Source organism: Typopeltis vanoorti, chromosome 8, assembly GCF_054136105.1.
Source record: "Typopeltis vanoorti isolate ZY-2024b chromosome 8, IOZ_Tvanoo_1.0, whole genome shotgun sequence".
NCBI classification, from domain to species: Eukaryota; Metazoa; Arthropoda; class Arachnida; order Uropygi; family Thelyphonidae; genus Typopeltis; species Typopeltis vanoorti.
In genome coordinates this window covers 6,375,325-6,402,425 of record NC_143556.1, presented here as the reverse complement: position 1 = coordinate 6,402,425, position 27,101 = coordinate 6,375,325, and the positions used below count along the sequence as shown (strand labels likewise).

The following is a 27,101-nucleotide window of genomic DNA, read 5'->3' as shown; positions in this document are numbered from 1 at the left end:
TACCTGGATACTGAACAAACGAGGATAGGATGGAAATTTGGGATTTAGCTCAAATTGTATTTTTATTGGCTTAAACCACAATGTAAAATGATGGTACAACATGACAGAACTTCATGCCAGCTGGGGTGTCACCCGGTTAAATGAGGCTCTGTTGTTTTAGCCAGAAAACCAGGGCGAACAGGAAAGTCAGCTACTGAAACAAATCCCAACTCAAAACCAGAGTTCAAGATCGGTACTATCAACATAAGAAGCCTGAATGGCAGAGAAATGGAACTAGCTGAGGAATTGGATAAGTACCAGATCAACATAACAGGGGTGACTGAACAAAAAAATACAAAACTGTTGAAATATTTCTAAGCAATAAATACAAAATGTTCTATTCAGGCAATAACAATCAGGGAAAAGGAGTAGCTATAGTATTCAACACTAAATATGACACTAATATTCTTGAATGGCAGGTAATATCAAGTAGAGTGATGTGGACAAATATCAGAATGGGGAACGGGACAATGAGACATTTATGACTATGGTCCCCCCAGAAGGTTCTACTAAGGTAGAAGTGGAGGAATTTTCTGAGGCTTTAGAGAAAGAAACTGACAATGAAAATGGAAAAGTTGGTCCTTGTCGAAGATCTAAATAGCAGAGTAGGAAATGATTGTCAGACATATAGAAATATTTTGGGAAAATTTGGAGAACGGAGCAAAGCTAATAATAATGGCAAATGCCTGTTGAATTTCTGCTCAGGACATGGAATGGTTATGGTTACTACTAACACAATGTTCCAACATAAAAATGTGCACAAATTCACATGGAGAGAAGAGACAAGAAATAAGAAAAGTTTCATCGACTATGTGATTCTTGATAGTGATGTTTTGTCACTACTGCAGGACACTAGAGTGTACATAGGATTTGAAATTGGAAGTGATCATTTAGTCTTGAGTAGGATAAAACTGAATTTCATACTAAAAAGAACAATGTGGAAAGGCAGTGGGAATAGATATTTGACCAAAAATGCTCATGTGTGGAGGTATTGTGCAGTCTTGCAGTGGCTATACTGCACAATTCAGAAGGCCTGAACAGAGAGAAGAAGTCCACAATTATTATCCTTAGAGTAGATCCTAAAGCAGCTTTATATATATATATATATATATATATATATATATATACACATATATACACACACACACAGCCAAGTCTATCCCCTCTCACAATGTGTCGTCTCCTATAGTAGATCACACTTCATACGCGACATGCATTGGTAGATCACATGCCATACAGTATGTCACAGGTACTACTTGATACTAAGTGGGTAGATCACACATCATACGATTACCGGTCACAGGGGTCTGGTTAACAATGTCCTTAATGTATCCCTACAGGAAGAAATCAAGCGGCATAATATCAGATGAGTGCAGAGGCCACAGAATCAGTCCACCATGCCCAAACCCAGTGCCCAGGAAAATGCATGTCAAGAAATTCTCTGACAATAAGAGCCCAATGTGGCAGTGCACCATCTTGCTGAAATACCACATTCAGCTGAAGATCTGTTTCAGCTATTATCTGTTTCCCCAGTTTCGAACTGGGGAAACAAATAGCTGATAGGGAAACAGATAATAGGGAAAAGATAGCTGTAGCATGTCCAGATAGTTCACAGCTGTCAATGTTTATTCTGCAAAAAAAAAAAAAGGGCCAGAGCCCCAAAATTTCTGAACATGACAGAGCACACCAGACATTCACTTTTGAACTATCTCTTTCAAATACTCTAATGTCGTGAGGGTTTTCTGATCCCCATATTCTGAAGTTATGACAATTTACCCTTCCTGATATGCAAAACATTGCTTCATCACAAAACATCCATCTTCAAAGGTAATTTTCATCAAATCTGACTTTTGACAAAATGTCTTGGACAAATTGGAAACAGCAGGGTGTATCATCTGGGTGTAATGCTTATAACAATCTGAAGTTTATAGGCAAGTTGAAGGCTGTTATGAACAACTCTCAAAACAGACATTTATGGTATATCTAACTGCAAAGAAGCTTGTCTACTTGATTTTGTGGACTTTGATAAAATGCTTCCTGGATTCGATCAACATCTTCCTGTGAAGTGCTCAGTCTTCCTAGTCCTTTTTAGTGTTGAACATTACCGGTCTCTTGAAATTGCTTTAACCAATGTCAGATAGTGTTATCTGAAGATGGATGTTTTCCATACTGAGTTCTACAATGATGTTGCATTGTAATAATGAACTCTGTTTTGAAAAACCAAAATACGTACATTGCTTTCTCTTGAACAGTCGCCATTTTGAAGTATGACATCCTATTATCTCCCAGACACGACACCAATGCAGCAAGTAAGTACAGCATTTCCAAATAAAACTGAGTTACACATTCGTATTCTGTATGCAGTTTTGCATATAGATAAAATTATAGGCCATGGAAACCCCAACAATAATTTAGAATCAACCTGTATATTAAAAAACCACATCCTAAAAAGTTCAGATATCCTGATTAGCTTTGATATTACTTCACTATTTACTAAGGTATTATAATAACAGACTCTTGATTAGACAGTCTCATTTCCCTCAGACATATCTGAATTATTCAAATTTACGGTATCCACTGGTTATTTCACATGGAAAGGAAGAATATACAAGCAAATGGATGAGATAAGAAACCAGTTTAAGAACACTGAGAACCAAGCACTTAACACTGCAATCATCAAACCAGTTTTATGGCTGCACTATGGATACGAGTGATTTGCTATTTGAAGTCTGAACACACATTTTTGTGCATTTAAATCCACTTCAATAGAAAAGAATCAAATAACTGTGTGCCTCTCCTAGATACACAGTTATACATTTGTTATAAACAACAGAGTATTCTAAAAACATTTATAGAGATTGCCAGACCTATTTCTTCTAATGCTACTGCTCTTTCCCCTGAGCTCACTATAATCTCCAAATGACAAAAACTAAATGTCCTCCCTCTAATACACAAAACAACAGCAAAACTATTACTATCTCTTATATCTAAAATCTAAAAATAAACTCCAAAGTCATATATCAAACTAGCAATCTTCATCCATCCACCTAAGGACAAACTCCATCCTGTATCATATCAAGGAGAGTAGGTAATACCATGAAGTATCCTGTAATTTGAACTGTCTTACCATGGACAGACAGAGAGCTGTTGATGTCTACCTCAGAGAACAAATGCATTTACCATCATTATGCCAAGTCAAAACTGGCAGAAGATTATGCTTCAGACACCTCTTCACGGAAAATCAGATGGAAGAAAAAACAAGGCACTACAAAGAAGCCAAGCCATTACAATTTTCCTGAACCTTAATGAGAATGGCTATATTAATTTATCAAAAATCTGGGGGACAATCACTTTAAGATCAACTTAATACTTGTAAACTTCTCTTCATCCAAAAAAAAGATGGCACCAAATTGACTGTAGTTCCTTGTGTTGTGCATTACAATTTTTAAAACCTGTTCCGACTAATAATTGACTGGTACTGTTTGCATAGCATAAACTATGAAAACACTGAAGAAGCTAGGTATATACAACTGCAAAAAGTCTGGCTATTAGGTCTTAAAATGACCTAATAGCCAGACTTTGCTGAATTAACTTTGTTATCTGACCCATAAAGGGTGCCACGTAAAGACATTAGGTGTCAGTTACAATTTAAATTGTTTCTACAATTACTTGATTTAGTGTGTGACTGTCACAGTTTCATTGTGCTCTGATGATGCTGGGTAGAAATCAGCAAAATATTAGCAAGTTTAATAAATGTATTTTTTAGCTCCTGGTGTTAGTTATACCGTTAAGCTTTATTATGGATAATGAAGACCTAAGCCTTTCTGCACGAGTTTTATAGGACTTATGCAGAAGAAATTTTCATACATAACAAGAGAAAAGAAAGAGATTATCCCTGAAAACTGTGTAGAATGTAGTTAGCAAGGATATGAGGTCTAAAGTTTTATTCCTGAAGGGTAATGAATGAGTGGAATTGGTTGTCAGTCAGTTGCGAGTACTTTGTCAGTAAACAAACTCCAGAAAAAATGCAATAAGCATGATACAAATAATGAGGCTAATAGTTATAATAATACTGATTAGGTTCTAAAGATTGGGATGGCATTCAAATAATTTTACTTTATACATTTAATTAGTTATTGTGAAATTAACAGGTCAGAATGTGCATGAATTCTCAAATAAGCTTACTACTACAAACTTCAATTTTTGCCATTTCGAGAATAGGTACATTAAGGACTTCTGCACTATTATTATTATTGCACCCTCCATGGAGTAGACAGACTCATCGTAGGAGGTTCATTCACAACTGACAACATATTTATCATATCGAATCTTAAAATCCTTAACACTCCTTGCATTAACAACACATTCTGGTAAAATATTTCATTCACCCATAATTCTCCATGTAAAAAATCTACTCCTCACATCACATTATTATTATTATTATTATTATTATTATTATTAAACAAGACCTCATGGAGTCAAAGACTCGTCTAGGAGGTCCTTTTATCTCACACACATCTCATCATACCGGGTCTTAAACACATTCAAACTCCTTGCAGACACCATACTCTCAGGCAAGGCATTCCAATCATTCACAACTCTGCACGAAAAAAACCTGCCTCTCACTCCCCTACTCACACCCTCTTTATACAGTTTCCAGGTATGACCTCTGGTTCTCCCCTGATCTCCCACTATTCTCTGTAGAACTTCTCCACCATTGATCCTATAACAACCCCTTACCAACTTGTAGGTCTCTATCATATCTCCCCTCTTCCTTCTCTCCACTAGACTCTGCAAATTACATCTTTTCAATCTTTTCTCATACTCGACATTCCAGAGGTCAGAAACTACCTTAGTCAGTCGCCTTTGGACCCTTTCCAACATCTCTTCATCCTTCTGAAAACCAGGTGACCAAATCTGGGCACAATAGTCCATGTGTGGCCTAATCAAAGCCTTATACAATGGAACAAGAATCTCCCTACTTCTACACGTCAGTGTCCTCCTCATCATTCCCAGAAGTCTTTGTGTTGTCTTCACAATTTTGGCGATGTGTCCCCTAAATTTTAGATCCTTATCCACTATCACTCCCAGATCTCTTATTTCCTCTACTTCCAACAATATATTCTCACCAAGCATAAATTCTGCATCCCATCTTTGTTTTCCAAATTTTAAAACCTTACATTTTGCAACATTGAACTCACATCCCCATTTGCTTGCCCAATCATTCAATTTATTCAAGTCTTCTTGCAAGGCCACAACATCTTCACTACTCTTTATGGTTCGTCCCAACTTTGCATCATCTGCAAACAACTGAATATCTCCATCCAAATCTTCGCCAATATCATTAATATACAAGTTAAATAGTAATGGCCCTAAAACAGATCACATGCTTACATGACTTCCAGAGATGGCCTCTGATTCTTCCCCTCCCACCTTCTACTCGTTTTATAATCCCATCTGGATTAATCTGATAAAATCCTGTAACTAACTTAAATGTCTATCATATCATCTCTTTTCCTCCTATCCACCAAACTGTGCAATCCATATTTCTTCAAACTCTCTCTCCATAGCTAGCACTGCAAAGTCCTTAGACTTAGTCACTAGTCCCTGGACCCTCTCCAATGTTTTCACATCACACTGAAAACCAGGTGACCAAATGTGAGCACAACAGTCCAAGTGTTGTCTGACCAGTGCTTTATACAGTGGCACAACTACTTCCTTATTCCTACATGTTCGAGTACTTTACTTCTTATCATAGCAGCACTATGTGCAGTGTTTGCAACACTTGCAATATGACCTCTAAACTTCAGTCTACTGTCAACCAACACTCCCAAATCTCATCCGCCTCCTGTAGTACAATATTGTCAATATAGTACACAGTCTTATATTTCTGCACTCCAAGATACAACACCTTGTACTTATTAGTATTAAAACTACAACTCCACTCCTTTGTCCAATTCAAAAGTCTATTCAAATCTTCCTGGAGGAAAATGACATCAGCAAAGTTACTTATAATTCTCCCCAAACTTTGCATCATCTGCAAACAACTGAAGATTATTATGGGTGACAATTCTCTGCCTAGCTTGTTCAGCACACATTTATGCATATGTTTTTGAAAAAAGAGTACCTTCAAACTAAAGAGAACTATAAAATTATGTATATTATTTCTGGGAAAACTCCCATGTTACTCCTCTTAATAAACTATTATAATTACAGCTATTTTTCCTGCTTCAGTTTAGGAGTGCCCCTGTTTAAATGTCATTGGCTATTTACTCATGGATTCTTAGGGCATTGTGAGTGTAAATGTACCAAAAAGTATATGTAGCATAAGGAATAGAAATTTACACATACCTTTTTCTGGGTGTTGCGGCTTTTCCTCTTTCTGCAGGCGGGGTGCGGTCCGTTTCAACTATTCATGGTCGTCATCTGAACACATTTCGAATAGTCGAAACGGACTGCACCCTGTCCGCAGAAAGAGGAAAAGCCGCAACACCCAGAAAAAGGTATGTGTAAATTTCTATTCCTTATGCTACATATACTTTTTGGTACATTTACACTCACAATGCCCTAAGAATTCATGAGTAAATAGCCAATGACATTTAAACAGGGGCACTCCTAAACTGAAGCAGGCAAAATAGCTGTAATTATAATAGAACTATAAAAGTTTATACAGTAATTGCTATAATAAATTTAGTTTAATCCTTTATCCAAGTGTAAGCAAGGTGGTACAACCTTGTTAAGCAAGGATGTACCACCTTAACTGCAATTTCCAAGTTAATATTAGTTAATTACTGATTGCTAATATTGCTGAATAACATGACAGCCATCAAAGCACTTAAAGAATATAAATAACTTCACAATGGCTATAACTCTTGTAAAGTAAATAAAATACCACACATCTTCCAATATTCCCATCATGATATACAAGATCATAGTAAAATTATTCCCATTCTCAATGTCTGGTGTACACATCTGAAGAGCCAGCAAGTGGTATAAAAATACCATTTTCGTGCCACTTTTGAACCGCATATCAAATTAGCACACCCTGCTTTCTCTTAAGGACAAATCCATTCTTTATAATACATTCAGCAGTATACAGTGGCAGAGCATGCAAGAGAGAGATCTTTTTATACAATTAAATGGAAGAAAACTATGGTATACAAAGCCAGGAGTAGCAGAGCATGCAAGAGAGATCCTTTTATACAATTAAATGGAAGAAAACTATGGTACTGAATAAAAGCCATCAAAAGTCTAAGAGACTATCTTTCATGTCAGCATCAAAGTACTTCCCTAATCTCATGTCAAGTATGACTTAATTTGCACAAAATCTGAGAGACTACTTAGATCACCTTCAGCAAAATGGCAACAGATTACCATATATTCAGCCATAGAAGATACTATAAGACGTTAGTTATTTTCCTATTACAATTTTAAATGCTTCCAGAGTTACTTGACAGTAGCGCCTTAATTTCTGTAACAAATGCTTTTGCAGTCTGAGGATGCTAGTTTGAAATCCACAGAAATAATGAATATTATCCAAGAGCTCCAGGTAATTAAGGACCCAATCGAGGGAGGTTATATTGGATTGGCAAATAAGTCCGTTCGGTTTCAGAGTGGAATGAAACACACTTTATTTAATATATATAATACATACTAGTCAGTTATATATTGACTCTCTTCATCAATGACCTCTTGCCATCTATCCAACAACTTCATTATGCAGCATTCATAAAACTCCTGAGGTTTACTGACGAAAAACTGATCCAGGTGTCTTTTGACAGCCTCCTCATTAGCGAAGGTTTTCTAGTTCAGAGAATTCTGCAACGATCGGAATAAGTGGTAATCGGAAGGTGCCAGGTCCAGTGAATACGGAGGATGCAGCAAAACATCCCAGCCAAGACGTAACAATTTACTCTGGGTTGTTAACGATATGTGGCGTCTGGCATTGTCGTGGTGAAAGACAACATCTCTCCAATTTGTCGATTCATGATGGTTTGTTGTCATGTTAACTGTGAGCAATAGACAGTTTAATCAATCGTTCTTCCAGATGGCAATGCCTCGTAGTGGACAACACCTTTATAATCCCACCACACAGAGAGCATGATCTTCTTTAGGTGCAATCTGGCTTTCGAGGTTGTTTGCTCTTGTGCCACCATGATCTTTTAAGTATATTATCATACACTACCCATTTTTCATTTCCTGTAATCATCCTTCAAAAATAGGTTATTTTCTAGGAGACGTAACAGTGAAATCACAGATGGATATGCATGCAGTCATATTGGCCTCAGTCAATTCATGCGGCACCCAAACATTGAGTTTTGAAACATATCCCAGCTTGTGCAAATGGTTTTCAATGTTTGTATACAATATGTTCAGTACTGCAGCAATCTCCCGCACTGTTTGTGACAGATTTTCGTCGACAGTATCCTTCACAACACTCGAATCAATTTCAATCAGGTGACCGGCGTAAGCCGCATCACTGATGTCAAAATCTCCAGAATGGAATTTGGCAAACCACTTTTGGCGTATGCATTTTCATTCTGTTAAGGCACCATCCCCCATATACGCTGCATATTTTTTTATGGGCCTCCACAGCTCATTTGCATTTTTGGAAATAAAAAAAAGCAAAATATGCCGGTAATGTACGTTATTTCCTTCCATTTCTAAAAATATGTTACACACACACATGCAATTGAAGTAAGCCGAACGAAAATTCACTGGAAGGTTATGTGAAATGTCACCTTTCAACTGCACAATAGCATTGCGCGGTAGCGCAACAATAGCGACAAGTGAAGCAGCATAAACCGAACAAACTGATTTGCCAACCCAATACATCATCCATACCAGCTGTCTTACCTTCTCTTAAATTCATTTACACTACACACACCATATCAACAAGCAAACTGTTCCACTCATTCACTGTGAGGGAAAAAAAAATACAGTTTTTACTCTTAACTGTGAACAAACAACTTCCAATGATGTTCCTGCGTTCTCTCCCCATCTTCCATATAAAAAATTTCCCCACCTATTCAGAAGGTACTATCACATCACCTCTATCTGTTTACCAGTCTCCAAGCTACATAGTTTCAATCTGTCCTTATAACCTATCTTCCATATTCTATGTATGATCTTTGTAACTCTTCTTTGCACTTTCCAAAGCTTCTTCATCCCCTCCAAACCGAAGAGACCAAATCTGCACACAAGTAGTCCAAGCACTGTTGTATCAAGGCCTTGTAAAGAGGCAAAATGACTTCCTCATCCTTACATATCGATCTTTGTTTTAACACTGCAATTTTTCTATGTAATACCTTTGAACTTCAAATTCCGACACTATAACTCCAAAATCTCTAGCCTCATCAGTTTCCCCAAGCATTATGCCACTAGAAATCTCACCATGCCAAAGTGAATAACCATCCTATAATGAATTGAACAGCCATTATTTGCCCACATTTCAAGCCTATTGAAATCATTCCGGATATTGGTAGCATTCCTGATTGCCCTGCCTATTGATTGTTTATATCATCAGTGAACATCTCCTGTCAGATCCTTCCCAATATAATTAATGTATAGATTGAACAATAATGGTCCAAGGACTGATCCCTGATGTACATCACTTGTCAGCTTAAATCTAACAGATTCACACCCACCATATACCATTTTCTGATACTTATCGACCATCCACATCAACACTTTATATTCCAATCTCATATTTTACAGTTTGTGCAAGCCATTCACTTGGTATTCTATCAAATGGCTTAGGAAAGTCCAACAGTATCGTAGCATATCCATTCCCTGTATCTAATTCAGCCATAACATTGTTATAAAATATAAGCAAATTGCTAAAACATGACCAATAAATCCATGCTATTCCTTGCAGAGTACAGGCAGAAAGTACTTACCGACTTCTTTAAAATTTTCACCACCAACCACCACTCCAGATATATATATATATATATATATATATATATGTGTGTGTGTGTGTGTGTGTGTGTGTGTGTGTGTGTGGTCCCCAAAGAATAATAAAAAAATGTCAAAGTCATTCGGAAAACCTACTGCGACATTCATTCAGACCACCCTCCAATAAGAGCCACCATCAAAATACAAAAAATAAAGACTGATACGAGCACAGTCCAACCATAAAAAACGCTCAAAACAGATAAACCCAGAAGAATTTAGAAAAAATGTGGAAGAAACCGACTGGAAATTAAAAAATGACATCGATGAAGATTTAACAAACGATTAATGAACAGCAAAGAAAGAACCTCGTATGAACTTCCTCCTAAGACCAGGGAACACCTATCAGCAAGAACAATAGAACTATTGAAGAAAAGAAGAATATGAAAGATACAGGAAAAGACTGTCTAGAATATAAAATTATTTGTAAACAACTGAGGCAGAATATCAAAGACGACTATAACATATATACATCTTCAAGGCCCACCTGTCCTAATTGGGTTGTGGGGGCAACAGCTGCAAGAGGCACTTCCAATGGTCATGATCCTCTGCCACCAAGCTCAGGTGTTCTGGTGGGATTCCCAAATGTGTCCACCCAAGGTTTTGGATATAATCTATCCAGCAAGTCCTTGGCCTTCCACGTGGCCTCCCACCCTCTGGCTTGGCAAAAAGGGCCTGCTGAGGGAACCTCTCTTGTGGCATTCTGACCAGGTGCCCGTACCAACATAACTGTCACCTCTCAACACAGAGAAGCAGCGGTTGAGTATTGAGGGTTTCCCGAATTGCAGAGCTTCTGACTCTGTCGAGTCTTGTCAGCCCTGCAACCCTTCGAAGGAACCTCATTTCAGCCACTTGGATTCGTGTCCGCATTCTTTCGATCATTACCCAACTCTCGTGACCATAGGTGAGAATGGGGACATAGACTGTATTGAAGACAGTCGGATTTGCCTTCTGGCTAAACTCCTGCTTCAATACTACCGAATGGCAAAGCTCCCACAATATTGAGCTTGCTAAGCCAATTCGAGTATCTAGCTCTACGTCCCATTTTCCATCATTCGTGAATATGGACCCAAGGTATTTAAACTTCTCCACCTGCCCTCATTGGGACTCCACTTATGTGTATGGTGCACTGGGATGGTTGTCTTGAGACCACAAATGTTTCAGTTTTGGTCACACTGATCTTCATTCTGGCGTCTGCACAAACAGCTACAAACCTATTTAGGGTCCGCTGGAGGTCATCTATGGAAGAGCTAAGCAGAACTAGGTCAACTGCAAAAAGCAGACGTCCAATGCTACATCTTCCAATTCTGACACACTCACTGCCTCCGTTGTGCCTATCAATCCAGTCCATAAATGTTATGAAAAGGAGGGGTGACAGAATACACACTTAGCGGAGGCCAACGGAGACTGTGAAAGGTTCAGACTTTGTGCTGTTTACCCTGACACAAAACTCTGGGCATTCATACAAGGACTTGATGGCAGCTAATAGTTGGCCATCCACTCCATACTCCTGTACCACTTGCCAAAGCTTATCCTGAGGAACTCGGTCATATGCCTTCTCCAAGTCCACAAAAGATGTGTAAACATTCTTGGCATATTCTTAAGATTTCACAAAGACTTGCCTTAAAGTGAAGATTTGGTCAGTTGTGCTTCTACCAGGACGAAAGCCACATTGTTCTTCCTGGAACTTTGACTCAACTATGCTCCTGCACCGTCTTTCCAAGCACTTAGCATATACTTTCCCAGGCAGACTGAGCAGAGAGATGCCACGATAGTTACTGCAATCCTTCTGGTCTCCTTTCTTAAAGACTGGTATTATTATGCCTGTCTGCCATTGCTTTGGTGCTTGCCCAGATATCCAAGCAGCCAGACACACTCGAGTCAGCCAGAGAACACCGTCTCGATTTAAGGCTTTTAGCATTTCGGGCTGAATTTCATCATCGCCAGCAGCCTTGTCCGATTTTAGCGATTTTATTGCTAAATGGACCTCTTCTGCTGTGAGACTAGTCATTGCCCCGATCTGCACCTCTTGGATGTCCGCTACTGCTGGGACACCCAGGTTAAGAAGGCTCTCAAAGTATTCCCTCCATCTGTAGAGGATATCCTTCTTGGTTGTTAAAAGTGCACCATCAGAGGCCTTAATTGCCCTTGCTGTGCACGATTTCCTCCCTCGAAGGCGGCAGATGGTCTGCCAGAATACTTTGTTTGCATTTGCATAGGATGAGTCTAATCTTTCTCCAAAGGATTCCCAAGCCTTTTGCTTTGCTGTCTTTACTGCCTCAACAGCAGCTTTTCGTGCCTCAGCATAGTGCAAACGCATCTCAGGTGACCTGACTCTAAGCCATGTTAGGTAGGACTCCTTTTTTCCCTGGACAGTTTTTTGGACTTCTTGCTTCCACCAAGGTGTCCTTTTCTCACTGCCCATTGCCATGCCGAGCCGCTTTCTGCCACAGCATGAGAGTGCAGAGGCAGTGACAGCTGTTCTGAACAGCTTCCACTCCTCCTTAACATCTGCAGTATGCTTGGGAATCTTATTGAACCTGGAGGAAATGTCATCTATAAAATTCTTCCTCACAGCCTCATTATCCAATGTCTCCCATTTCATGAGGTATAGCTGCTTAGGCTCGCCAGCGTTGATGATAGCATCTGGTTTCTGAAGCCATAGAGTGCACACAACAAGGTGGTGGTCAGTTGACAATTCTGCCCTTCTTCTCACACGAATGTCCAACAGTGAGGAAAATAGGTCTGCTGAGACTATAAAGAAGTCAATCAGAGACCTTTGTTCTAGTGTATCCCTGTACCAGGTATACTTATGGACTTCTCAGTGCTGGAAGAAGGTATTCATTATGGACAAGCTGTTAGTACAGCAGAAGTCCAATAATTTCAACCCATTAGTGTTAAGATTCTAGTAGTAAGACTTATACGTTGGTTAGACATAACTGGTAATTAGTTTACGGAATTAACAACGCATATAAAGTATATTAATTAAAGGTAACTTTAATGAATAACTTCTATATTTCGGCAATGTCACATTGCCATCATTGTCACAGTTGCAATGTGACATTGCTTTATGTTGTCACATTGCAACATAAAGATATGGTATGTGCACTCAAGAACTAACACAAAGCAAATGAGGAAGAAAGCAAGAAACTAACATTGTTCCTAAAGTCCTAATGGTGCCCTCTTGTGGGCTAATTTGGTAGTCTTGGCAGTTGGGCTGAAGTTCTCATAATGAAAGTCTCCCAAATTTGGGGCAGTTTCATGCACCCAAATTTGTTGAGGTTAAGAACGTTTTTTAGAGCTGCTGAAGATTCTTTGAATAATCTTTCATATTTAAACTTGCTGCGATGGATTATTTTTGTTTTCTTCCAACGAATTTTATGGTGGGTATCTAAGGCATGGTCTGCCAGCCCAGAGCGGCTGTACTGGTGAAACCGGATGTAGTCTTGGTGTTCTGAAATCCTGATATTTGTTGTACTGCCTGTTTGGCCAAAGTAGGACAATTTGCAGCTGCAAGGGACCTGGAATACACCAGGTAGGTCTAGGGGAAGTGGTTGAGTCTTCGGTAGAGCGGATAAGGGATGCAAACTTTTTATATGGTCTGTAACAGGAAGTAAGGTCATTTTTTGAGGATATTGGTTATTTTTTCAGAGGTGCCCTGGATGCAGGGGATGGTGATAGACTTGGTGTAATCTTTATTGTGGAGGGGGGGAGGGGGGTTGTGGTTTACAGGTTTTAGTATTTTTTGGATTTTTTTGGGGTTATAGCCATTGGCTAAGAAAGTGTTGAGGATGTGGTTTAGTTCAATAGTCAGGGCCTTGTCATCTGAGCAGATTAATTTTGCCCTGTTATATAGTGTTTTTATCACCCCATATTGTTGTGAGGGGGGGGGATTGCTGGTGAATATATCTGCCAGTGTGGGTGGGTTTTCTGTAAACAGAGAAAACCAAAGATCCATCAAGCTGGCAGGTGATTAAAGTGTCTAGGAAGGGGAGGGTGTTGTTTTCCTCTTTTTCTAAGGTGAACTGGACTCTGGGATGTTGGTTGTTTAAGTGTGTTAGGAAGGAGTGAAGTGTGTCTGAGCCATGTGGCCAAATAGCAAACACATCATCCATATAACGAAGCCAAATAGTGGGTTTTTGTGGGGCGGAGTTTAAGGCTTTCTCTTCAAATGTCTCCATAAAGAAATTGGCCAAGGGTGGGGAAAGTGGTGAACCCATGGCTCTCCCCTCTATCTGTTTGTAGAACTTTCCTTGCCAAACGAAATAGCCTGAGTTCATTGTGAACTGAAATAGGGCTGAGATATTGGGAGGAAACTTGGCTTGGATGAGCTCAAGGGTTTCTTTGAGTAAAAACTGACCATTATGTTAGTGTGTTGGAGTGTAAGGTTTTCTATACTGGCTTTAAAGTGGGCCGAGTTTTTTTTATGTGTGATGGTGTGTTGCCAGTGTAGTGTGTGAGCGTTTTGGCTAAATGTTTGGCTAATTTATATGTGGGAGAATCAATGCCATCCACTATGGGACGCAATGGCACATTTTGTCAAGACTACCAAATTAGCCCGCAAGAGGGCACCATTAGGACTTTAGGAACAATATTAGTTTCTTGCTTTCTTCCTCATTTGCTTTGTGTTAGTTCCTGAGTGCACATACCATATCTTTATGTTCCCGAAGATGGCAATGTGACATTGCCGAAATATAGAAGTTATTCATTAAAGTTACCTTTAATTAATATACTTTATATGCGTTGTTAATTCCATAAACTAATTACCAGTTACATTAGTGTTAAGGTCATGGGCGTCATTCCTCCCAACCACACCGCTCCATGTCTGGTCATCTGTTCCAACATACACTCAAAGTCACCCATTAGCAGGACTGATTCCATGTCTGCCACCCTGTCAAAAGCAGCATCCACTTCCTCTAGGAAGGCAGAGTATTCTGACTCCAGATTAGGTGCATAGGCTTGCACCACAGCCAAATCATGGTTTTTTATCTGAAGCCTTAACACACATACCCATCCCCCCCAATGGGATCCACTCTGCAACACAGTCTGATAGCTGGGAGATTGTGAGTGAGTATCCCCACACCCGCCTGAGAGGACATTGTCGGGCTCACACCAAAGTAGCAGAGCTTCCACCCCTTCTCTAAGTCGACAGTTCCAGAGCCTCTCCTCTTGGTTGAAGAAAGCCCGACTAAGTCTAGCCTGTAGTGTTTGGCTTCCTCGACCAGTTTCAACTCCTTCCCTGTCAGAGAGAAGATGTTCCAGTTGCCTAAAGCCATAGTCTGGTGCCATTGTCATTTCCGTCCTTTTGCAGAACCATTTCTTTGTGCTACCCCTAAACACCTCCCCAAACAAGCCCATTGATGGAGTTTCCTCTAGCAAAGTGCTGAAGAGTGGTGTCTAAGGGAGACTGCTACATATTTTTTGAACGGGTCCCTCTGTCTAAAACCCGAACGCGTCCCTTGGTAACCCGCATGACGGACAATGTGGTATGAACATTTTTGATGGCCTGATCATGTTACAGTGTTTGATAATGTCCTGTTAGCACAAGACGAAATGAAACAGCAAAATAGCAAAGATTCCCCTCGAATACTCTAATAGCATTCGGGGGAAGGAGCAAGAAGAGAAGAAAGAAAGAAGCAAGGGAGGAAGAGGAGGGACCAGTTTACAGATAATATAACAGATGCATATTACATGAAGTAAGGCACGGTCCAGCATTAGGTACCTCGGGTTTGCCACGCCCGTACTCACTAAAGTGAGCCCCTGACAAAATTATAACATATATAGAACAACAAAATTGGCAGAAGCAGTTAGGCTCCGTAGTAGCCTAAAAAAAGTAGAAAAAGAAATAAATCTAACCGTCAGTCTTCATAGACAATCAAGAAAACAGACATGCAAACAGAGGTGAAATGGGAAAAATAGTAAAATCGTTTTATGAGAACGTTTACTCATCTAAACAAGTTACCACAGCTCCAGTATTTCCAAAATTTTGAAAATTTGTCCTACCATCTGTCCTGCCTGAAGAAATAAAAATGGCTATCCACCATATACGCTACATACGCTACTCGGCAGTAAGGAATGATGATGGATTCAGCAGCAGTCGCAAGTGATGTATCGCCAAGTCCTCCGCCACTTAAGAACTCAATTATTAGCAATATCATAAAGGACTTTGTGGCATGCAGTACTTGCGGCATGTATGCATCTCGGGAATTAGATATGTGGCTTGTGAAAGAGAGCGTATATGCATAAAATGCAGGCAGCTGGAGGAAATAAGTGCATTAGAAATATCGATATCCGACTTTGTTGCTCCAAGAACGAGGAATGAATGTAGGAAAACAAGTAGTGCGATGAGAGAACGAAAAAAAATACATGTGAATGAAAAAATAATAGTTGATAGTGTGGAAGGTGTGAGTGACTGAAAGTTTAGGAGATGGTTTTGTTTGGGAGAGTGAATTTAGCTTAAGAGTGACTGACCTGCAGAGGAATATAGATGAGTTGAAAGAGGAGGAGGAATGTCTTGTGAATGAGAGCAGAAGTATGAAAGATAAGATTAGGAGAATGGAAGAGATAAATGCAAGGCGAATCAGAGTAGGAGAGAGAGAGAATTTAGGGAGTATGAGTGAGAGGTATGGGGGTGCTAGAAGAGGAGAGAATGCAAACAGTAGAAGAGAGGGAATGAGAGAGAGATATGGAAGTGTTAGAAGAGGAGAGAATGGAAACAGTAGGAGAGATGGATTAAGAGAGAGGTATAGGAATGCTGGAGGACGAGAGGATGAAAACAGTAGGCGAGACAGAATGAGAGAGGGATATGGAAGTGCTAGAAGTGGAGAAAATGGAAACAGTAGGAGAGAGGAAATGAGAGAGATGTATGGGAGTGCTAGAAGAGGAGAGAATGGAAACAGTAGAAGAGAGAGGTATGGGAATGCTAGAAGAGAGAATAGCAGTAGAGGAGAGGGAATGAGAGAGACCTATGGGAATGCAAGAAGAGGAGAGAACGGAAACAATAGGAGAGAGGGAATGGAAAGAGGTATAATGTATGGCGACTCAATGATCCGTGGTGTTCAAGATAGGATGCGTGAGGTGTGTTTGCCAGGAGGAACAATAGAAAGGGTGGCTATGGCAATTAAGAGAGGTGAAAGAGTGGATGAGATGATTGCGATGGTAGGAACGAATGACTTGAGTGGTAATGTAAGTCGGGCAGCGAGAGATACGAGATTTTTGCTTGAGACTGTATGGAAGAAGACAGAGAGAGGCAAAATAGTGTGCGTGTTGCCTAGGTATGATAATGATGAGCTGAGCAGAAGAGCGGTGATATTGAATGGCATAATAGCGAAAATGTGTGACAAGAGAGGACTGGTATATGTGGATGCTTGGAATGCGTTTGAGGAAAGGGAGGAATTTATGCGAGAGACCGTTTACATTTGAATAAGGAAGGACGTAGGTATCTGCAGAGATTGCTGTTCTGAATGAGTCAGTGTGTCCCAGGGAGGATGATAGCAAGGGTGGCCTCTTGTGGGAATGGATACGTGGGAGAAGGGAGATGATGTCAAGTAACACTGAGCCCAGTGGAGTCTAGAATGGATAATGCTGGGTATAGAAACAATGGCATTTATATGCTTTATACTAATGCCAGGAGTATCCAGATAAGAGAGAGGAATTGGTGGCGCAGATAGCATCATCCTGACCAAAAATTATTGGGATCACTCAGACATGGTTGACAGAAGGGGATATAATAACAGGAATAGAAGTTGCTGGCTATAGCATTTTTTGTCAGGATAGGAGGGGAAAGCGTGGTGGTGGGGTACTGCTTATGATAAGTGATGACCTATGTCCTCAGAGTGGAGGCTTTGGAAGGAAGTGAGACAAATGATTTTGAGAGCATGTGGTGTGAGGTCGAGGTAGGCAAGACAGGATATTTAGTGGGTTGTTGCTACAGACACAGGAACACAGAGGATGGGGACCAGGAGATGTTTAAACAGCTAAGTTTGGCAAGTGCAAGAAGAATGATTGTTATGGGAGATTTTAACTACAGCAGTGTAAAGTGGAGAGAGGAAGATGCATGCAGCAATAGGAGAATGGAATTTCTAGAATTCTTGAGGGACAAATGTCTTAGGCAACATGTAACAGAGGGAACAAGACGTTCAAGAGTTTTGGATTTGGTTATAGCATCAGAAGAGTTGATAATAACTGAGATGACATCTCTCCCACCAGTTGGAGAGAGTGACCATATCGTTTTGACTTGGAAAATGAATAGACATGCAGGAGTATCAGAGACGGGAACTTATGTGGAATTATAATGCAGGTGATTATAATAGTCTTAGACGTCAACTTCGGGAAGTTTCATGGAGGGAGGAATTGGAAGGCTGGGATATCGTTAGTGCGTGGGAAATTGTGAAAGAATATTTGTTAGCAGCAATGGTAAGTTGTATACCACGAGTGAAGAGGACACAATTTGGAGTAAAGTGGATGACAAACAATATTAAACAGGAACTGCATGTGAAAAAGAGGCTATGGAAGAGATATAAGGAGACAGGTGAAGAGAGGATGCATGAAGAATATAAGACACAGGCCAGAGGAGTGACTAGTGTGGTAAGGAAAGCGAAACTAGAATATGAGAGGAGATTGGCACTAAGATCCAAAGAAAATCCTAAGGAATTTTTTAGCTATGTGGCCAGTAGGAGGAGAAATGACTGTGGAAGAATGATATTGTGGGATAAAAATGGGAATAGAGTGACTGATGCAGAGGACATAGTGGAATTGTTCAATGACCACTTTATTGGAGTATTTCATCCTGCAGGAGTCAGTTTTAATGCTAGAGGGATAGGGCAGGTTCAAGGTTTAGAGGTACAGGAGGAGAGTGTGTTTCAGATACTGAGAACTCTGGATGTCAATAAAGCTTTGGGACTGGATGGTATTTCACTACGAGTTTTGAGAGAATGTGCTGGGGAACTGACAGTGCTTTTAACCTAGCTTTTCAATGAAAGTCTGGCTTCGGCAAAGGTGCCCAGGGAATGGAAGGAAGGTAAAATAGTGCCATTGCATAAGGGTGGTAACCGACTGGAAGTGTCAAATTATAGACCAGTCTGTGTGTCATCAGTAGTTGTTAAGATCTTGGAGAAAGTGGTGAGGGACCGTATATAGCATTGGGCAGATGAGGGTAATGTTATCTGTGCGAGTCAACATGGATTTGTGAAAGGGCACTCTTGTTTTAGCAATATGCTAGCCTTTTATACTAAAGTTACAAGAACATTGGATGAGGGAAAGGCATATACTGCAATTTTCTTAGACTTAGCAAAGGCATTTGACAGGGTGCCACATGATAAGCTGATATTTAAGTTGCAACACATGGGTCTGAATGTCAGATTGGTCAACTGGATTCAGGATTAGCTGTTTGATAGGTATCAGAGAGTTGTGTATGGTGGAGGAGTTTCAAGGAGACAGAGGGTTACAAGTGGGGTTCCACAGGGACAAGTACTAGGACCTATATTGTTTAACCTTTATATCAATGACATTGTCAGTGGATTGCAAGCGGATATTCAGTTGTTTGCAGATGATGCGAAGCTGGGATGGATTATTAGTAATAGTGCAGATGTGGTAGCCCTGCAAGAGGATTTGAATAAGCTAGATAGATGGGTAAATGAATGGGGGTGTCAGTTTAATGCAGCAAAATGTAAGGTCTTGAGGTTTAGGAAACATCGATGGGATGCTGCATACTCTATGGGAGGAATTATACTAGAGGAAGTTGGGGAGACAAGAGATCTGGGGTTGATGATTGATAGAAACCTGAAGTTTAGGGGACATATTGCAAAGGTGGTGAAGGTAACACAGAGGATTGCTGCAATTATGAGAAGGACACTGACCTGCAGAGATAAGAGGGTTATCATTCCGTTGTATAAGTCTCTGATCAGACCACACTTGGATTATTGTTCTCAGATTTGGTCCCCAGGATTTGAAGGGGATAAATTAACTGTGGAAAGGATACAAAGATGGTTTCAGGACTGTACAAGGATAGTTATGAGAATCGGCTGAGGGAATCTGGACTGCAGAGTTTGGCGGATAGAAGAAGGAGAGGTGATATGATTGAGACTTTTAAACTGTTCAGAGGTGGTTACAGGGTTGACACTGGGGAGTTCTTTCACTTGGTTGAACAGCAGGAAGGAGTGATGACAAGAGGCCATCCCTGGAAGTTACGAAAGGAAACAGTGGGCAAGAGGGTGAGGAGTGGTTTCTTTGCATGGAGGATGGTTGAGCCATGGAATGCATTGCCTGATAGAGTGGTGAGGGCGAGAACGGTCAATGAGTTTAAGGAGTGGTATGATAGACTTTGCGTTTCTTACGGGGGACCTCCACTCGATGAGTCTTGACAGACTTTATGTTCTTAGAAAGGACCTCCCACGATGTGTCTTTTGACTCCATGGAGGCCTGAATAATAATATGAAAAATGACTGATCACCCAAGAACTGACAGTATAAAATCTGATGAATTAAAAATGGGTGGACAAATACTCTTTAAACTGTTGACAAATACAGTCAACAGTTCTGTTGTTAAACTTTTCAGTAGCTCTTGCAAAAGAATATTGCATAATGTGGTGACATTCTGCGAAAAAGATCGTTAAAAGGCAGTCTCCTTGTTCCCGTTTCTCAAGTCATAAAACGTGCAAGTGTAATTGTGGGCATATCAGGGTCGACCGTTAAAAGAATTCATAGGGAATCAAAAGGTGAAGGTAAGCCAAAATTTAAATCTCTTAAAAAAAAAAAAAAGCACCAGAGATGTACACGTTATAAGAAGAACTATTCACGAATTTTAAGTGGTCAAGAAAAGAGTGCCAACTGTTCCAAAATTGATTCCCACGCTTAAAGAAAAAATTAAATTTCCTTGGAAAAGAGAAACTTTAAGGAACATACTTCATGAAATCGGATTTTGTTTTAAAAAGTCCAAGAATAAAAGGAAACTTATCATGAAGCAAAGTGACATTGTTTTATCTAGAACGCAGTATTTGAGAGCAATACGACATTTCAGGGAGGAGAAAAGATCGACTGTGTATCTAGATGAAACTTGGATTGATAGTAATTTAACTTATGGAAAATGTTAGCAGTCTAAAGAAGAATGTGGAGTGCTACAAACTGGAAATGCCTCACGTCATAATAATTTTGTGTTCGGGTGGAGAAATGGGTTTTTACCGAATTCAAACTTACTATACAAAGCCAATTCACCTACTGGAGATTACCATGGGCAAATGAATTCTACAATCTTCGAAAAGTGGGCAGAAGAAAAACTGATTCCAAACCTTCCTAAAAATGCTGTTGTTAATGCTTCATATCACTCTATTCGATTAAACAAAGTTCCAAATTGGTCTAATAAGAAGCAAGTTCTTATGGATTAACTCTCTGCAAATAACATTTCTCATTCCCCAGATATGAGAAAAACCGAATTGCTTAATGTGGTCAAAAGAAACTCGCCCACAACTAAACTATTTAAATTCGACATGATGCTCAAAGAGCATGGATTTCTAGCTTTGAGGCTACCACCATATCATTGTGATATTAATGCTATTGAGTATGTTTGGGCAGAAGTGAAAAGTTTCATTTGCCATCGCAACGTAACTGGGGATATTGACATGTCAAAACTTTTTAAGCTTTCAGAACAGGCGATTAAAAGTATTACAGTTCAAAACTGGGGAAAATATTGCTCTCATGTCACCTCATTGGAAAATATGTATTGGGACACAGACGGAATTATCGAAGAACTATGCAAACCTTTGGTGACCAGTTTAAGTGAAAGCAATTTGGACACCAATTCAGATGACCATGAAGATTAAAAGGATTTGATAATGGTATTTTTTTCCTAACTTTTATTTGCATGGGTTTGTTAAAAGAGTCACAACAAGTCATAAATAATTAATCGATTTGGGACATTAAAGTGTCTCAGTTCTCTCAACTGTAAGTTTAGAATAACTAAGTTCATTTGAAAAAAATTTCTGTTTTTTTATTTTATAGAAAACTTTCTTAAAAATAAATTTTGTTAAATTTTTGTTTTATGCTATACCTTTTTTTTAATTTTGTTAATACTCTATGTACATTTTTTCAACTGTTATACAAAATAGTTACACTTTAAAAACTACAATGTTCGTAAAAGAAAAGCTAAATTTTCCAACCTGTAATAATAAACTCATCCCAGAAGACCGATTGATTACCCTATTATCGGAATGGATTCTCCTTTTTGGGACATATGCTGAAGTGTCGAAGGGTCTCTAATCTGTGGGCAAACTATAGAGGAGTACGTCAGGGTGATGTCTTATCACCTAATCTCTTCACATCTATTCTGGACAGCATCATTCGAAAAATTGACATGAAAGATGGAATGAACATTGACGGTGAAATGTTAAATATCCTATTATTTGCCAATGATGTAGTATTAATATCTCACTCAGAATCAATGCTGAATAACATAAGCCAAAACAGCCAAAAAATTGGATTGGAAATACACCCGGACAAAACAAGATGGATGAAAAACAAATACTGTAAAGATCATACAATCACTCTAGAATCTCACACCACTGAAAAAGTTGAAGAATACATCTACCTCGGCCAGTCCATAAAAATGAATAATGATATATCAAATGAAATAGCAAGGAGAAAAAGAGCTGCTTGAATAGCCTTCAACAAAATAAAATCAACAATTACCAACCAAAACATAGATATAGAAATAAGAGCCCATCTTTTCAATAGTCACATCTTACCAGCATTAACTTATGGCAGTGAAACATGGAACACAATTTTAAAAGAAGAACAAAGCTTAATAACAACTCAACGTGCAATAGAAAGAAAATGTGCAATATAAACAAAATAGACCACGTAAGACATGCAGAAATCAGGAAGAAGGTCTGGACTCACGGACATAATAAAAGCAATCTACAACAGCAAAAGAAGATGGGCAGGACATCTTTGCTGTTGTTGCCAGAATGAGAGACAACAGATGGACAGTCAGAGTTACAAACTGGTATCCGAGAGATACCAAAAGAAAACCTGGAAGACAAGGTGGGAAGACCCAATGATTAAGAAAGTCTGAATAAAATGGAGAAGAAAGGGCCAAAACAGGAATAGCTGGACTCTTTATGACCTGTAGTCATGGAGAAATCCTGACTGAAATCACGGGTCCATCAAGGTAATATATATATATGGTCCACACACAAAAGACCATAATACTTACAGCATACTAGTGTCATGTGCGGGCAAGAGATATAGAAGAAAGGATGAGTCTGTTCACATTTTGCTTGAACAGCTCAGGGTTATAAACTTTGGGGAAGGCAGAGGGGAGGAGACTGTTCCAAAGGACAGAAGTAGATGGAATAAAAGAGGAAGCAATAAAGTTGGTTCAGTGAGTTTTAAGAGAGACTGTAAAAGGTGTCGGTTAACAGTGGCTCTTGTTTTAATGATTTTGAAGGAGAGTGGAGGAATAATAGTGGCCAATTCAGCAGAACACTGTCCATATAAGAGGCATAAGGCAGAAACTGAATGTCTATGTCAGAGGGATCATTAATTAGCCAGATTGCCCTCTTCTGGATAGAATTGAGCAGTCTTATAAAAAATTTTGTTATACCACCATAAATATTCTATGGCTAAGTAGATTCGGGCTTTGTATAGTTAGCAGCTGTGAAGGCATGAAGTAGTGTCTTGTGTGAAAAAGTAGAGAAAAAGTTTTTTGGCAGCTGCAGAAGCTATAGTCGAAATGTGGTTGGGCCAAGAAAGATAAGAGGTGCAATCAGTCCAAGAAGAGAAATCTGATCATGTTTGGATATCTCAGTATTACTGAAGGTAAGGGAGGAAGAGGGATGCAAGCTCTTTCTATCAAGAAATCAGACAGAACTGAGTTCTGGTGGCATTGAAGTTTACACGGTTGTCCTTGCCCCATTGGGATATAGCTTGGAGATCTGAGTTCAGGTCCCTGGTCATTGTAGATCTTGAGGATTCTAATACTTAAGCACTAACAGGTTTATTATTATTATTATTAAATGAACCTCCAGGGAGTCCAAAGACTCATCGAGGGGGGACACCTATTCCACAACTCTGTCTCCGCTACTACTTTCATCTACATCAAAGCCATCACCAAAGTTTACACCAGATGCCATTCATACATGATTGAGACTTCATTCCATGCTGCTGAAATGTTGGAGATTCCTTTTATGATGTAGTATGACTTCAACAGTCTTTCAACATGATATTATTGTACACTTGAATAGTCTCAGCAATTCCCTTGAGTGATAAACACTGCAGGTGAATATTGCTGTTTTTTGTTGTATTCTTGAATCTAAAAAAACCATCCTCTACCAGCATTAAAATAATTAGAACCATGCTCTTCACTGCTTAACCCAAAAATATATTAAGTTATTTTTCTTTCTGTGGCCACTAACTTTGTAAAATTTCATAAACATACTAGTTGATTTAAATAAATTCCCTGACATCTTTTACAACCTAAAAGGAACAGGCAAACTCCTTTACTCCTTAATTTTTGGAAAATGGTAAGCAGCTCTCCACTCCCTAGTCATAACTGTGGGAAGTGAATTCATGAATTAAGAATTTGATAACCTCAAAGGGCAAGGGAATGATATATAAGTACTGCAATTGTGTATTCCTAAAACAGCAAGTGATATTATTTCCTGAAATAAGTTTGAGTAAAGCAGTTCATTTTTCTAAGTTGTACGATTCAAAACCTGAATTACTTTACAAAAAAAAAAAAAAAAACTACTTGACCGGAAAACAATCCTTCTTCTAGCAGTTTAGCATTACGATAGCAGAAGCATTGCACACAAGGCTACTCACCATGAATTAATTTTAACATATTGAATTATAGTAAATATAAATATTAACAACTCCAAGTAAAAATTCTCTCTATAAATTGTGATAAAATAAAATCTTCAAAACTAACTTTATTTTGAAGTAAATTTATTCCCATCAGAGGTTGTAATTAGTAGCAAGAGTAAACTGCCTGATATACAAATTCATTGTATATCAGGCAGTTTACATCAGAAAATGAAAAATTGTAAAAATGTCCAATTATGGGTAAGTATCAATATAAATATCATTTGGGAAAATTATTAGAAGGTGGTCTTGTTTAAGAAGTATCAGATTTCTGTTATACTGTTACGGATAGTATGAAAATATTATGATGAAATACACTTTCTGCAAGCTTTCCCCCTTAGATTTGGCATATTTTACTTCTTTATTTTTCCCACTGATATGGATGTAAGGGCAGTCCTACTTCCTAGAATTTAATTATCATTACACTTATAATAATAATTCAACCGTTTGAGGAGATTTCTTACTGCAGGAGCAAGAATTTGGAATGACGCCATCAAAAAAAAAAAAAAAAAAAAAAAAAATGTGGAAGTATTTTCTTTGAAATCAACATGAATTCTTATGTTTATCAGACAACTGCTGGCCCAGATAATTATTTTTATTATAATCTTAAAATAGGGTACTGTGGATATTATATGTTTAAAGTTGGTTATTTACTGATTTATAGCATGATATTCTGCAAGGCAAATTCTCTAATTCTGCTGCAGGAAAAAGCAGCCTAAAAATCGGGGGTGGGTGAATAGAAAGTGACATTTAAGGATTACATTTCATAGCTGCATTAACATGTCAAATATTTAATGTTAGTAAGAAATTGATATTTTATATGGCCATACCTTGATAACAGGAAAGCTTTTTTGTAAAAGTTCTTTTAATTTTTTGTCCTTCTCTCTTCCATCCTGCTTGCCAAGGTTTTCTATCTGCAGCAATAAGCGTTCTTTGAGTTCATCTAACACAGATGTGTGAAATTCCATTCGCCGTACGCCGTGTAAGTCTAACAGAGGTAGCATTGGTCGTAATGATGGAAGAAGTATACCATTTTCCACCTGAAAATCCTCGATAGCTCGCAATGGATCCGAACAGTTCGTTAAAGCTTCTCGAAGATATTCCTTTCCTGGAATTCCAACTTCCTCAAGACCAGACATTTTCGGTTTTTGATTATCGGATCTAGATTACCTTACCTCAGCAACGTCATCTCAAAACTTTTTCTCCATATTCACCGGTAATATTTGCTGTTGACAGCCGATTTCGCTTAAATATGTGTAAGCGTATTGTTATAACAATATCATTTCACAAAGAAAATAACATGACAACGTTAGATATCGTAAAATGTTGAAAAATGCTTGTCACTAGTTACTTGCCATCAAAAATATAAATCCCGAAAATACCGTTAAACAGCAACTGACAACATCATAATAAACGCCAAATACACGTGAAATTGTATGCTGCCCTCTGGAGGATGCTGTAGCAAAAATAAATAAATAAAATAAAATAAAAAAATACAAGTATGTATCCGCTAACGCTTCATAGTATCTAAATACAGAAAATCAGTGTACAGATTAAAAAAAAAAAAAAATCAGAGTACAAATTTACTAATGAGAAGAGTTCAACCTCTCTTTTAGAATTTTTTTAACAAAGATATTTTCTAGTGTGCAACTATTAAACGCAACGTTTTATGCCAATAACCATGAGTATTATTTAGCTATTCAAGGATGCATGTTTTGTACAACAACAACAGTACAAAATAAGAATTAGGATTCCTTTCGGGGATGGAATTGTCATTCATCGAAAATAAAAGAAAAGAAAAAGACAAAAAGGAAAGAAAAAAGTGTTCTGGAGAGGAAGAAGATTGATGGGAAGGGTGTTGCGAACAAATGCCATGTTAATACAACATCAACAGTACACATTTCATCTATTTTCATCTATTTTTTATTTGCACAATTAAAGCACTGACAAAAACAGATATCATTCACAAATTTTTAATACAGTGCAATTCAGATACAACTCAACAATCTAAGAATAATTTGTCAGGTAGCATCGTAAAATACTTCCAACTAATGTCATTCTTAGCATAGAGAGTGATTCCTTTTCACCACAATCTCGGATAACGCATTCCACTCAGCAACCACCTCCATGCAAAGAATCTGCTCCTCCCTTCCTGGCCAATAGCCTCCCAGCTTCCAATGATAGCTTCTTGTTCTATTTCTGTATCTGATTCTATGAAAAATGTCGTACGCATTAGCCAGCTACAACCGATTC

The 27,101-nt window shown here is 38.7% G+C and overlaps 1 protein-coding gene across 2 annotated transcripts in view; it reads right to left on the bottom strand.

The window, feature by feature from the left end:
- Positions 1–26,231, bottom strand: part of NELF-B (negative elongation factor B) — a 146,166-nt gene extending 119,935 nt beyond the window's left edge. Inside the window, exon 1 of one of the 2 annotated variants that reach the window (XM_090396498.1) lies at positions 25,679–26,231. In XM_090396498.1, coding sequence (XP_090252624.1) covers positions 25,679–25,987 — 309 coding nt within the window. In that variant the 5' untranslated portion in view covers positions 25,988–26,231. The remainder of the gene's footprint in view (positions 1–25,678) is intronic. The other variant, XM_090396499.1, reaches the window with a different exon arrangement.
- Between the last annotated feature and the right edge of the window lie 870 nt (positions 26,232–27,101).